The sequence below is a fragment of the Nannospalax galili genome, unplaced genomic scaffold, assembly GCF_000622305.1.
Source record: "Nannospalax galili isolate Female #2095 unplaced genomic scaffold, S.galili_v1.0 scaffold43, whole genome shotgun sequence".
Classification (NCBI taxonomy): Eukaryota; Metazoa; Chordata; class Mammalia; order Rodentia; family Spalacidae; genus Nannospalax; species Nannospalax galili.
Genome location: NW_008353342.1, coordinates 6,450,157 through 6,463,369, shown reverse-complemented (window position 1 = coordinate 6,463,369; position 13,213 = coordinate 6,450,157). Strand labels below are relative to the sequence as shown.

Sequence of the window (13,213 nt, the reverse complement as noted above, 5' to 3'; positions counted from 1 at the left end):
TGTGTTGGGGGGGGGGGACGACACAGAAAGAAAACAAGATGGATAAAAGATGGATAGATACATCAAGATTGTACCTTTCAAGCCATTCTTTGGGTTTTTCCCACTGTGAAACTTCTGTGCGACAATTGTAGTAATATTTTTTTCCAGAAGAGCTAATGTGCTCAGACCAGTCATCTGCAGAATCATAAGGCTTAAAAATACATTTTAAGAATTAGAAAATGTTATATCATCACTTGATATGAAATGTTAAGAATGCTAATGATTTTCAAAATATACATATAGAAAGTATTGTTAAGATATATGCTCTAACCTAGAACTGAATTATCTGTGTGTCTATATTCTAAAACATTTGGTATATTAAAACCTTTATACACAAGAATTCTCTAAAAGATCAAAACTGAACAGATTAGTATTACTTTATTAGGCATGAGAACATAAAATTATTAGCATCTTGAATTTAGAAACCTTTATAAAAGCTCCCCATTATTGTATCTTTAACTGGTAAAAGCAGTGACATGGCACCTGGGGAAGTCATTCTCAACTAATTGACATGAAGACACAAGTCATTACTTCTAAGCTCTGAAGCAAAAAACAGCAATTATATCTATCTAACAGAAAAGTCTACCAGTACTGTTACTTAGGAGGAAAAAAGCTGAAAGTTTTCAGTATAAACATCTGAGATTTGTTTTGCCTTTAAAATCTATGGTCATAGGTTGACTACTAACTAGAACTTTCATGAAGAATACAGGGTTTAGCATCATCATCCTGTAACTAAAACTGGCCTTTCAAAAATTCTCAGTCTCTTGCAGATTGTTATGGACCATGAAAAATCACAGTAAAATTAGAAAACCCGCAAGGTAGTTTACATGAAACTCATTTCCAAAATAAAAATGCCAGGTACCTGTATCAGCCCCAGGAAATCTGGTACAATTTCAAGTAGTTTTATTTCAGCCGTACTCCTTTTTTTCAGAGCCTCTTAAAATTAAAATGATACAACACTGTCGCCCATTCTTGTACATTCACCATAACATAGAATTTTCAAACTTAGAGAAATAAACTCTTATTAACTCTCTTACCCCTATCCAGCTTTAATTTCACCAATTAAGAAAGAACCTGAGAGAACTTACAAGTTAACCACAGGTCACAACACTAATTAGTGGCACAAGAAACACTAAAAAATTGGTTGTCTAGACAGGCATGGTGTTGCACACCTTTAATCCCAGCACTTGGGAGGCAGAGACAGGAGGATCTCTGTGAGACTGAGACCAGTTCCAGGCCAGCTGGGGCTACAGGGAAACCCTGTCTTAAAAAAAAAAAAAAAATCTAAACAAAAAAGGTTGTCTAACGCCAATCTTTCATTAAATAACACCAACTTTGGAAATGCCCTAATGATTGAGGGCAACTGGAACGATTCTGTTGCATGTTTATATTCTCAGGTTTGCATTTCAAAACAATGAGGCCTGTGCCTCCAGCGCATCAACTTCCAGAAGCCAGTCAAGCCTTAAGAATCCAATCACAAAAGGAAGATTCAGAAATTCTCCATCACATCTACCTATATTATGCAAGATGATCCCCCTTTTATGGATGCTACTAAGAAGAACTAATTTGCTTGCCAAGAGGTTCTATGAGGCTGCGAGATTGTTCAGAGAGGCAGACTGAGACAGCTAATAAAAGGACATGGTACTAGAGCAGATCTCTTATCAGTGTGACCTAAACTAGAGCTACTTAAGGTCTGCAAACTGCCACCTGTCCTGAAAGAAATAAGCATTCTGAATAAAAAACACATAAACACAATTTTTGTTGCTTTGTTTTTTAAAACCAGACATTTGGGGGCTTTAACAGAAGTTAATTGATATTTAGTCAAGTTCCTGGACAGCTAGAAGTTCAAAGAACATGTAATCCTCACCCAGGGTATAAAGTAAAGCTCTGTCTCCTAACTACACACACAATTCAGAGACCAGAACCTTGAAGTACTAGTCTACAAATCACTCTCGCATCTTAGGTTAGAACAAGTTGAATCTCCTATCCAGCACCAAATTTCCTGGCTTTACAAAAGGAGTTCGCTAACGCTGACAAACAAGTGCCTGCACATACTTCACATCTTTGAAATGAAACTCAAGATATATTTGAAGACTAAACCAACAGTTCTCCCAGTGTTATCAGAAAAACTGGAGGAACCTAGAGATCCTTAACATTACTAAAATGATTTTGCCCTTTTCTTCCTTGTCCTATAAGTAAACAAGGACATTTAAGCTATATAGGACATTTGCTATCACACACACACACACTCTGAAAAAATACTCCTGCATAGAAGAGCCTATGTGAAATTCTAAGTACCCTACTAAATTAGGCAATTAGGAGATATCAATGTCTATATTTTTTGACTTAGAAGTTACTTTTCATTGAAATGTTACACGTTAACATAATGAGCTTAAGTGGCATTTTTTAAAGATTCATTTTTATTTTTATATGTTTTCCTACATGTATGTATGCATACCACATGCATGCCTGGTCGAGGATTCCCCAAAATGGTTTTAACATGTTCTGTAGTGATTATATTTCTGTCACCACTACACATTAAAATTCCTTTAGGATGAGCTACACTGTCTTAAGTTTTGTATGACTACCACCTGGCCAAAGCTGAAATCGTATTCATTTTCTGTCCAATGAATACATTAAAATTTTCATTTGAACCTTTGGCATTAAAAAGCACCCAGTTCATTATACTAAGCCTTTTAAAAATATTTAAAAGTATGCACTTTTTAATGCTTATGAGGACTAGAGTCTTATCCTTACTGTCTGGTAAGGGATACAGTTTAGAGAACAAAACACATGAGATTAAAAAGTTTATGATTATGGAAAGAAAGCAAATCTTAAACTACTTTAAACAAGTTTTATTCTGACTATTCTTTGTATTTCAGATATAACAAAGACAAATACTTCCTGATACATATATCAAACACATAAAGTCAATTTAATTTTTTCATGTTTTTTTAACATTTTAATTGGAAAGTCTAAAATTTACTGTGCAATATTTTTGGGAAAACTTTAAAAATGAGGCATAATTTTCATACTTACTGCATCTGAAGTTTTGCTTGGATTATTGCTTGGATTAGAAGAATGTGAATTTGAACTATGAAGAGCACTGTGGTTGTGTGAATTTTCTTGTGGAGAGTAACTGGTCCCTTGAAAGAGAAAGAACAAAGGATAATAGTTGCATTTCATTTTTTTTAAGCATACTGTTGATCATAATTTTTTCATAAATCAACACTACGCTATGAGCATCAAGAAATCACCTAACTCCATATGTAATCCAGGCTGGCTTTGAACTCATGATTGTACTGCCTCAGCCACCAGAATCCCAAAAATATAGTATACAGTAACTGCTACACTGAGCTCATCTCATCCTTTTTATACTATAAAAAGTATGTTTGACTCTACTATAGATGTGGCTTAAAATAGATTAAATAGTTGATAATCAAAGAAACTAAGTTTTTTAAAGCAAAGCAAGAGAAAGTGGCACAAAAATTCAATTGATGGGGATGTCGCTATTTAAATATTTTTGCAATTATTTTCAAATTTTTAAAGTAACCAATTTGCTTTTTAATAGTCTTGTCAATTTTTCAACTTAGCATCAAGTTTTCAAGCAGTTAAAAAAGTCAAGGGAGGGTTGAAGAGTTGGCTCAGTGGTTAAAAGCACTGGTTGCTCTTGCAGAGGACCCAGGTTCAACTGTCTGTTAAGTCCAGTTCCCAGGGAATTTGATGCCCTATTCTAACCTCTGTGAGCACTGCACAACGTGGGTGCACTTACCTGAATGCAGGCAATACACTCATATACATAAAATATTTTTTTTAATGTCAAGGGAGAGACCCGTTTTCAAGTTGGTAAAGAAGACATCAAATGTCTCCTCCTAACAGAACCAACTCCAACTAAAAGTTGCTTGAAACGATCTCCCAAGTCATGAACGAACAACAGGCATAAGGTTAGGAATATATATAGCTCAGTGTCACAGAACCAACTCCAACTAAAAGTTGCTTGAAACGATCTCCCAAGTCATGAATGAACAACAGGAATATATATAGCTCAGTGTCAAGAGCACTTGTCTAGCATGCCACAGGTTCAATCCCCAGCACCAGAAAAAGGGAAGACAAGCTCTAAAATCCTAAACATACAAAAACGTATTAACTGTACTAAGAAGCGCCAATACACAAGTCTATTAGTGTTTTTACTTCATTCCACTGCTTGTTTTTCATCAATAAGGCAACATAACACAGCTGGTATTTTAAAGGGAAGTGCTGGCAAAGCTATATAAGAAAGTGGGGCAGAGAGCTGTTCATGGTCTAGTGAGGCATGAATTAGGAGTTAGAATCACAATAGTCAGCAATAGGAATAAACAACAACAAAAAAAACTAAATGGAAAAAAGATGGAACTGAGACAGAAGACAATGACTATTAAAGTATAACATACAGAATGGAGAGAGTCAGCTGATCTATTCAAAACCAGAATTCAGAAAAAAGGAGTGCATAAACCTGTACCTTCAGCTTTCCATTAGAGGTCTAAAGTAGATGAGCTTTGTCTTCCAAGTAATACGCATGCAGTAGGAGCGTCAAAGGAGTTATGAGTAAGAGCTATGGCCAAGACTTAACTGTGGACAAAGATCCTTTCTTAAGTAAAGCTACAAGCAGATTCGAATATCCCAAAAAGCTACCGATGTAACAAGAGATAAAAGAGGATTACTTAATCTTTAGAATGTATAACCAACAGTTATACAACAGCAACATAGGTGATTCAATACAAGAAATGTACCAATGCATCAGACACTGGAGAAGCCTGATGGCTTTTTCATCTACTTACTACCTCACTAATTACAGTATCCTACAAGGTATTAAAGACCCTTTTTAAAATATGGTAGGCAATAAATAAATCCTTCAGTACTAAATATTTTATGAACACATTGAAAAGCCCGGCATGGTGGTGCACACCTTTAATCACAGAAGGGGCAAGATCTCTGTAGATCCAGGCCTGGTCTTCATTCCAGGCCAGCTGGGAGACCTTGTCTAAACAGTAACAAAAAACACAAAGCCAAAGAATTCTGTCAGAACTAAGGCTAGAGGTGGGCATGATAGCACATGCTTTTAATCCCAACAGAGAGGCAGAGTTTGAAGCCAGCCTGTTCTATGCAGCAAGTTCCAGGCTACCAAGGGCTATATGGTGAGACCCTATCTTCAAAATAAAATAAAACAAAACCCCCACAAACCCAATGTACAGAAAACAAATCTGAACTTAGCCAAGGCCTGTTTGCATAGTTTGTAGGCCTGAGGGGACCCTATGTTTCAGAACAATTTCCACAACTCTAAAAGCTGCTCACCTAAATCTAAGCTTGTGGCTGTGCTGAATATCTGCTTCCCACTGGGTCTTCATTTTTATAAGAACTAGGCAGAAGGTACCTGTAAAACCAGCCAAATCTAACTTAAAATTTCAATCTAATTTGAAATTTGAAGACAGAGTGTCTCTGTTGCTGGAAGAACAAAGGGCCATTTTGCTTTGGATATTTATACTGTAGTAAATCAACACTATGATAAGGACTACAGATTGAACCTGTAAGATCTCTAAGTAGCAGCAACAAATTATTACACCACATTTTTAAGAAAATCTTGAATCTATGCTAAAATGTTCATTTTGCAGAAAACTCATCTAAAAAACAACTAGCATGTGCTACTTACAAGGGAATTTTCATATAATAATACCAATAATAAGAGAAGGCCAATGTTATTGACTGAAATGAACACTAGGCACAGAAGCCCAGACTATGCTTTCTATTGACACACATTTTCAAGCATTCTTAAGCAAAAAGCTGTGCTTAAATCTACAAGTAAGAAATTTGTTAAAGACACATAGTAGGTTACCCTAGGAACATAAATATTTTATGGATGAGGTCTACTGACCCCTCACAAAATTAAGATACAGGAATCTACTCATTTTAATGATTATCAATGAAAATTCAAATATTGACAAACATTCCAATTAATACACTTATACCTGTGATGAAATGCTAAGTCTTTCATTCAGCTGAAAGATGAATCAGTCAGCTGTTAGGTCTAGTAATAGACTTTCAGAGGGCATGACATATACCTAAGACTAAGCTAAACAAACTTAATGATAATAAAAACTGTAACTTATTATACAATATAGTTGGAGGAGGCATTTTTGAGTTTTTGACCTTCTGTATATAGTCTTTTTCAAACTCAAGTGACACAATGGGCAGAAGAGCAAACTCCCCAAGAACAGGATAATGGTAGTGACAGCTAAGGTTTGAGTCATACCCAAAGAGTGCCACAGCATTAACGATGTTTGAAATCTAGCTTAATCTTCTAATAATTTCTGTATTCAACTTCATGAACAACTCATACTTTAGGGTAAAAAAGGCAAAATTTTTACTTCTATTATAATGTACAATCTAAGGTAAACAAAGAGGGCAAGAGGCTTTTGGGGGGAGGTAATAATATATCAAAGAAGACCAGGATCCATGTCCAAAAGTTGTACTCAGTTATAGCTGCAGATTGAACCTTTCATATTATTCCATTAAAATAGGAAAGCCCTCTGAAGTCTGTATTACTAGACCTAACAGCTAACTGATTCATCTGTCAGCTGAATGACTTAGCATTTCATCAGAGGTATAAGCATATTAATTGGAATGTTTGTCAATATTCGAATTTTCATTGATAACTGAAATAATCCACTGAAATCCAGTTCATATTATTCATATAGGTGTAAACATATGCATATGTCTACACATAAATATGCTGTTGAGGATAGTCTCAACAATATTTAATCCACATAAGCAATTAGAAGCTATTTATATAATCTAGCGTCATCACTATTCTCTCAGCACAGTGCCAAGAAAAACACGGTTTTAAAGAAATATCCCCAGAAACACAGTACTAGTAGATAAGACTGGGTTTAAGGGCTACAAACCAATCTTTATAAAGATGAACGTTAGAATTAGCGAAGCACCTGAAAAGTTTCTTTTCCAAAAGGGGACAGGAATTAACTTTTTTCATGTGTAGGTTGTACTTATGCTTGTAATTTGAAGAACTTCAAAGATGATGCTCAGTGCTTAACTAAAGAAATCTAGGAAATAGCAAATGTAACAACATGCATCCATGCCACTTTAAGACTAAAGTTCTTGCCTGCTCAGCAATGGGGTTGAGTTTTTGCCTTTTGCTATTTGCAGGTTTATATCTGGATCCTTCCTACCTTGAAACGACAGTTCAGCTCAATGAATCAAACTAACTTTGCTCTGTAGGCTCACAATCATGTCATTCAGCAATTACCAATTACATACCAGCTAACTGGTAGTGAAATGGAAAACTTGTAGTGAATGAGACAATGTCTTAGCTGAGGAGAATGAACAATATGGAAGTATGAATCAACAGTGGACTGCATTTGACAATCAGCTATATTTAGTTTACTGTTCTAGTCAATGAACAGTTAACGAACACTTCAAACAAAGGTAATGAATTGAGATTTGCCATATATTATATACAATATACACTGTAGTAAAAAAAGTATCAAAGCAACATAAAATACCATACTAACATTTCTCATATTGGTAATATGATGAATACTTTGATGTATTTAATCACATAGTGCAGGATTAAAATTAATTTGATATTGGCTACTAAAAAATTTTAAGGGCTAGTTGTGGTAGTGCACACCTTTACACAGCATTTGGAAGGCATATGCAGGCGGATCTCTCCAAGTTGGAGACCAGCCTGGTCTACATAGCAAATTCTAGGCCAGATAGGGTTACAAAGTAAGATCCTATTCAAAAATAGCATTTTTAATTGCCTACCCAGCTTGCTGACCACAATTTATTCCAGAAAATCTCTAATGGTGTTTACTGAAAAGAGGTTAGTCTATTACACATAGGACATTTATGAAAGAACTGTCCTGTGTATGAAAAATCTGCCTATAATCTAATGATTTTAGAATCCTGCTTTAAGACAGAATAATGGACTTTTATTGGAGTATTAACAGTTAAAATATTAAGCTAAAAAATTTTACTGTTTACCACTTGAAAAATCTCACTGCAAATAATTCTACAGAAAGTATCTGTATATTTTATCTTTCAAAATCAAGTGCTCTCAAGGAAATTCCTTTATTGGGAAAGTGGCAGACAAAGAAATGATACTCTCATTGAATCACGTTATTAAAGCCTGTTTAAAAAAACAACATCCTAGGGGCTCGAGAGATGGCTCAGCAAATAAAAGCACTTGCTACTCTTCCAGAGGACTCAAACTTGGTTCCCAGCACCCACCTTGGATGACTCACAGCTGCCTGTAACTCCAGAGGATTGATCTAACCACCCTCTTCTGGCCTCTATGGGTACCCACACACGTGGCATCAGAACAAACAGACACACAGACATAAACATAAATAAAAATCAAATCTTAACATATAGCACAATGATACAAAAAAGCCCGTGGAAGTTATGCACCATCACTCCATTATCTATGGATAATGCATATTACCCATATTATTTATGGCTATGGCTGCATATTATTAAAGGTGATTTTCAAAATACATTTAAAGGGAGAGGAAGGCATATGTAAATAAATGAAGTTGCGTTAGATTTCCCTCATAATCCAAGCAAAATGATCTCAAAATAAATCAGACATGCAAGATCTAAAATTATGAAATTCTTAGAAAAATGCAGGCATCAATCGTCACCAAAAGTATAAACAAAGGTAAAAAAATAAATAGGGACTTTATCAAAATTAAAAACCTTTGTGGTGGCTGGAAAAATGATTCAATGGTTAAGAGCACTTGCTGCTCTTTCAAAGGACCAGAGTTTAGATCCCAGCACCCACACTGCAGCTCACAACTGTTTGTAACTCCTGTGCTACAGGATCTGACACCCTCTCCCAGTCTCTATGAGCCCAGGTACATACATGGTACACTTACATACATGTAGGCAAGCACACAAACACATAAAATAATCTAAAGAAACTAAAACTTTTATTTATTAAAGATCCCATCAAAAAAGAAGATAATCACAGAATGGGTAGAAAGTATAAATGGCCCCCTATATTCAATTAAGATGGAAAATGCTTAGGAAAAGAATGTGCCTGTATTGAACACACGCTTTCTTTTAATCATTATTCCCTACAGCATAACAATTATTTGCATGGCAGTTACATGGTGGCATGAATTGTAAGCAATATAGAAGATTATATGGGAAATGTGTGTATATCATGCAAACACTATGACACTTTAGAACCTGAGAACACAATTTTGGAATGGCGGTATCCTGGATATGACACTATTCACAAAACAGACAAGTATCTGAAAATAACTTTTATCTGCTATATTATTAAGATCTGCTTCAAAAAAAAAAAGTGGGGGCTGGAGAGATATGGCTCAACAGGTAGGGGACATGGCTGCTTTTGCAAAGGAGTAGAGTTTAGTTCCCAGCACACATGTAGAAGCTAATAATGGCCCACAACTCCAGTTCCAGGGGAATCCAAACCTTCTTCTGACCTCCACGGGCACTGTATGACAGGGATACACTTACATAAGTGCAGGCAATTCACTCATACCCATAAAATTAAAATTAAATAAATTTTAAAAAAGCAATTTTATAAAATTATAGTAAACCTAAAGAAAAGAGTGACAGGGCAATAAAGTTGTTTGAGAAACCAATCACTCTGGGGCTGGAGAGATGGCCCAGTGGTTAAGAACACTGGCTGTTCTTATAGAAGACCCAGGTTCGAATCCCAGCACCCACATGGCAACTAACAACTGTCCGTAACTCCAGTTCCAGGGGCTCCGATGGCCTCTTCTGTCCTTGGCGGGCATTGCACGACACGGGTGCACTTACCTACATGCAGGCAATACATGCATACACATAAAATAAAAATATTAAGAAAAAAAAAGAAAAAGAAAAACCAATCACTCTTCCCTAACCAACAATGCTAGAGTACAGTACAGGACAGGGGAAGAACAAGCCCTGACACGCCTGGATGAGTCACCAAGGAATTTTACCTCTGAATTGTAATCAATTAAGCAAGTAGATTTCAACAGAGGCTTATAGATTCCAGCTAGTCTAGCAAGCAAGCTTGCCCCAGGTATCCTGTTTCTGTCTCCCCAGTGCTAGGATTACAGGTGGCCACCAAATCTGCCTGGCTTTCATGTGGGTTCTAACATCAGTCCTCACACTTTCCAGGTCTTCACAGAGTCAATTCCCCAGGCCCAAAAACGTATCTTTAAGGACAACATAACGAACTAAAGAGAACTGTTTCTAGAGAAAAGTCTTCCTAATTTTCCCTCAATTTTAAATGCCACTGAATTCTTTCCTTATATGGCTATATGCAGTTAGCCTCTACAGCAGGTTTTCCTTAGCCAAAGCATGTATTTATTCTACCCACACTGACCTTTATTATGGTATACTTTACATTGTCTACTAGAAAAGGAATTACCTGCACAAGGACCTTCTAAAGAGAGCATGATACATTTTCTCTATTTGCCCTAAAAGAAAAATAATCAAAACCCACAAGGGAAGAGTCACAAGCCAACTGGCACATCAAATTATTTCAGGAGGTCTGAGGCTACAGAGACAGTCCAGTTGGACCAGAGTTCACCTCCTTAGAACCCATATAAAATACTGATACTGATAAAATACCCTGAATACTTCTGGAGTTGGGAAGGCAGAGACAGGAAGATTCTTAAAACTACTTGCCTAGCCAGCCTAGATAGGCCAGTTCCAGGTCAATGACATTCTATCTCAAAAAAAAAAACTCTCGAAGAATGATACCCAAGACTGTCCTCTGAATGTACACACATGTACTCATGCCTGCACACATGGATACAAACTTGCACACCAACATGCACACACATACACAAAATGGTTTCATGAGACAAATACACAGTAAAGCACTAGGAAGTATTCAATTCCAATTCCTCTAGGTCACGGGTATTTCTGAAATTTTACAGCAGAAGTACAAGAGTCCCCTTAAATGGTTATTAGTTAGCCCCTAAAGAACTGCCTGAATCAGAGAAAAACCTGTCTAAGCTTTGCCTGGAGAAGACAATTCATCAAATATCTGAAACTTCAGAGAATAAGCTCTCCTCTAAATACATCTTTTACACCTCTTTCCTTCTTTGTACATAAGATTACAAATGTACCTTTAAAATTTGATTTTTTAAAAATGATCAATTAAAATGATACTAAGGAAAAAAAAAATCTAAGTATACTACCCACAAATACACTTAAATGTCCAAAAGAATGGGACATACACAGAATCTCACAAAGCAGAGACCAAATAGGTATACAACATAAACTGGTGAAGAAAACACTTTTGAAAGACATCTTGGAAAATCAAGAATTTGTTATACAAATTGATGAAACTATCAAAGAGATACACTGTGAATAACCAAGACTGCTGGGAGTACAGCTCAGTGGTAGGGCACGTACCTATCACGTGAGGCCCTAGGTTTAAAATCCCGTACAAAAAACAAAAGACAGACACAGACACACACACTAACCAAATTACTTGCTAGAGTGTCCACCTGTCAGGCAAGTTGTGTCCCCTGGTGAAGGTTATGGGGGTAAGCAACCACTTTTGGGGTGGATTTAGGCCTGCTCCACAGAAGGGAATTCACGTGTGGTACTCTAAACCTGGTCAGAGCCATGAATCAGGAGGACATAGGCCCTAGGGGAAAATCTACTACTGTTTATTTTTGTTTTTTAAACAAACAGACATGTCAATGTTTATTATATGCATCATTTGGTGCTGCTTTCAACCTTGACCAAATAAGTTTCTCTTTACAGTAGCCAACAGTTAATACAGACACTCATAACTGGTCAAAGTGCTGAGAATAAATATTGAGTGCTCAGCTCTAAATGAGACATTGGTATGAACTATCCCAAGGTTCAGGGACATGGTGAATGAGGGGGGCAGAAAGAACCAAGAACAAGAAGATGGGGAGGAGTGCTGTGAAATGCTATCCTCCGGACATGACATGGCCACAGTACCCGTTAACTCTGCAGTCGTGGTTACCTACACCAGATCAAACAAGATCAGTCAACATTCCAGCAGGCAGCACTAACTGGACAGAGGATTACAAGAAAAGGGGGCATGTTGGGAGAGTACTGGAAGAATGGGAGGGGAGAGTTTGGGGTGGGTAAGATCAAGACACATTGAACGCATATATGAAACTATCAAGGAATTAAATGTTCTAAAAAAGTATAAGAATCAACATAGCTGGAGTGAGGACTAGCGAGATGGCTCAGCACTTAAGATCAGTGGTTGTTCTTGCAGAGGATCCAGATTTGGTTCCCAACACCCAAACAATAACTCCAGTTCCAGGGGATCCAATGCCTTCTTCTGTCCTCCACAGGCACTGCTTGACATGGGTACCGTTACATACAGGCAGGCAAAACACTCATACACGTTAAAAAAAAACAACAACAACAACAACAAAAAAACCCCAACATTGCTGAACGCAGTATCAATCACAAGCAACATTGATCAGAGATATCACAAGGCAAACGTGAAGGTTTTTAAAGATGCCAGATAATGAAAGATGAAACCAACTTGTACAGAACTGGAGGTTATGAAAAAGAAGTGTGTGTGTGGACAGGCAGGACACTCAAAGCCTAACTTTTTTTTTTTCCTTTAAATTTTATGTGTAATTTTATGTGTATGCAAGTATTGTGCGAATGTATGCAAGTGCACCTGAATCGTACAATGCCCTCAGAGGACAGAAGAGGGTTCTGGATCCCCTGGAACTGGAGAACTGGAGTTATGGAGGGTTGTTAGACACCAAGTGGGTGCTGGGAATTGAACCCTGGTCTTTTGAAAGAACAGAGTGCTCTTAACCACTATTTCAAGAAATAAATACCTGATTGTGCTCATTCATTAAAGGAGTGCCAAGCAGGGTCACTGGACCCTCACCTGAATATCCAGCCACTCTTCTCAGCCAACTAGTCCGGCCTTGGAAGACAAAAGAAAAATGAGGAAGAACCCAATAGAGGGATACTTTTGGAAGCCTGTGTCAAGAAACTCCAATGGACTCTCACATGAACATTTGGAAAGTGCCCTGTTCTGACTTTTTTCTAGTTCTCTGTCTAGAACTTGTAATGCTAATTACTCGAACTTGCCTTTACTTGTCCTTCACATTTTTTCATGATTCAAGGACTTTCGTTA

The 13,213-nt window shown here is 37.0% G+C and overlaps 1 protein-coding gene across 10 annotated transcripts in view; it reads right to left on the bottom strand.

Moving 5' to 3' along the window:
- Wac (WW domain containing adaptor with coiled-coil) overlaps window positions 1-13,213 on the bottom strand; it is a 63,758-nt gene that overhangs the window by 24,755 nt on the left and 25,790 nt on the right. For 6 of the 10 annotated variants that reach the window (XM_029554786.1, XM_008850563.3, XM_008850558.2 and 3 more), the window contains exons 4-6: window positions 4,985-5,059; window positions 3,079-3,185; window positions 75-190 (exon numbers count right to left, since the gene is read on the bottom strand). In XM_029554786.1, the coding sequence (XP_029410646.1) occupies window positions 75-190; window positions 3,079-3,185; window positions 4,985-5,059 (298 nt within the window). The remainder of the gene's footprint in view (window positions 1-74; window positions 191-3,078; window positions 3,186-4,984; window positions 5,060-13,213) is intronic. The other 4 variants (XM_008850564.3, XM_008850561.2, XM_008850562.2 and 1 more) reach the window with 1 other exon arrangement.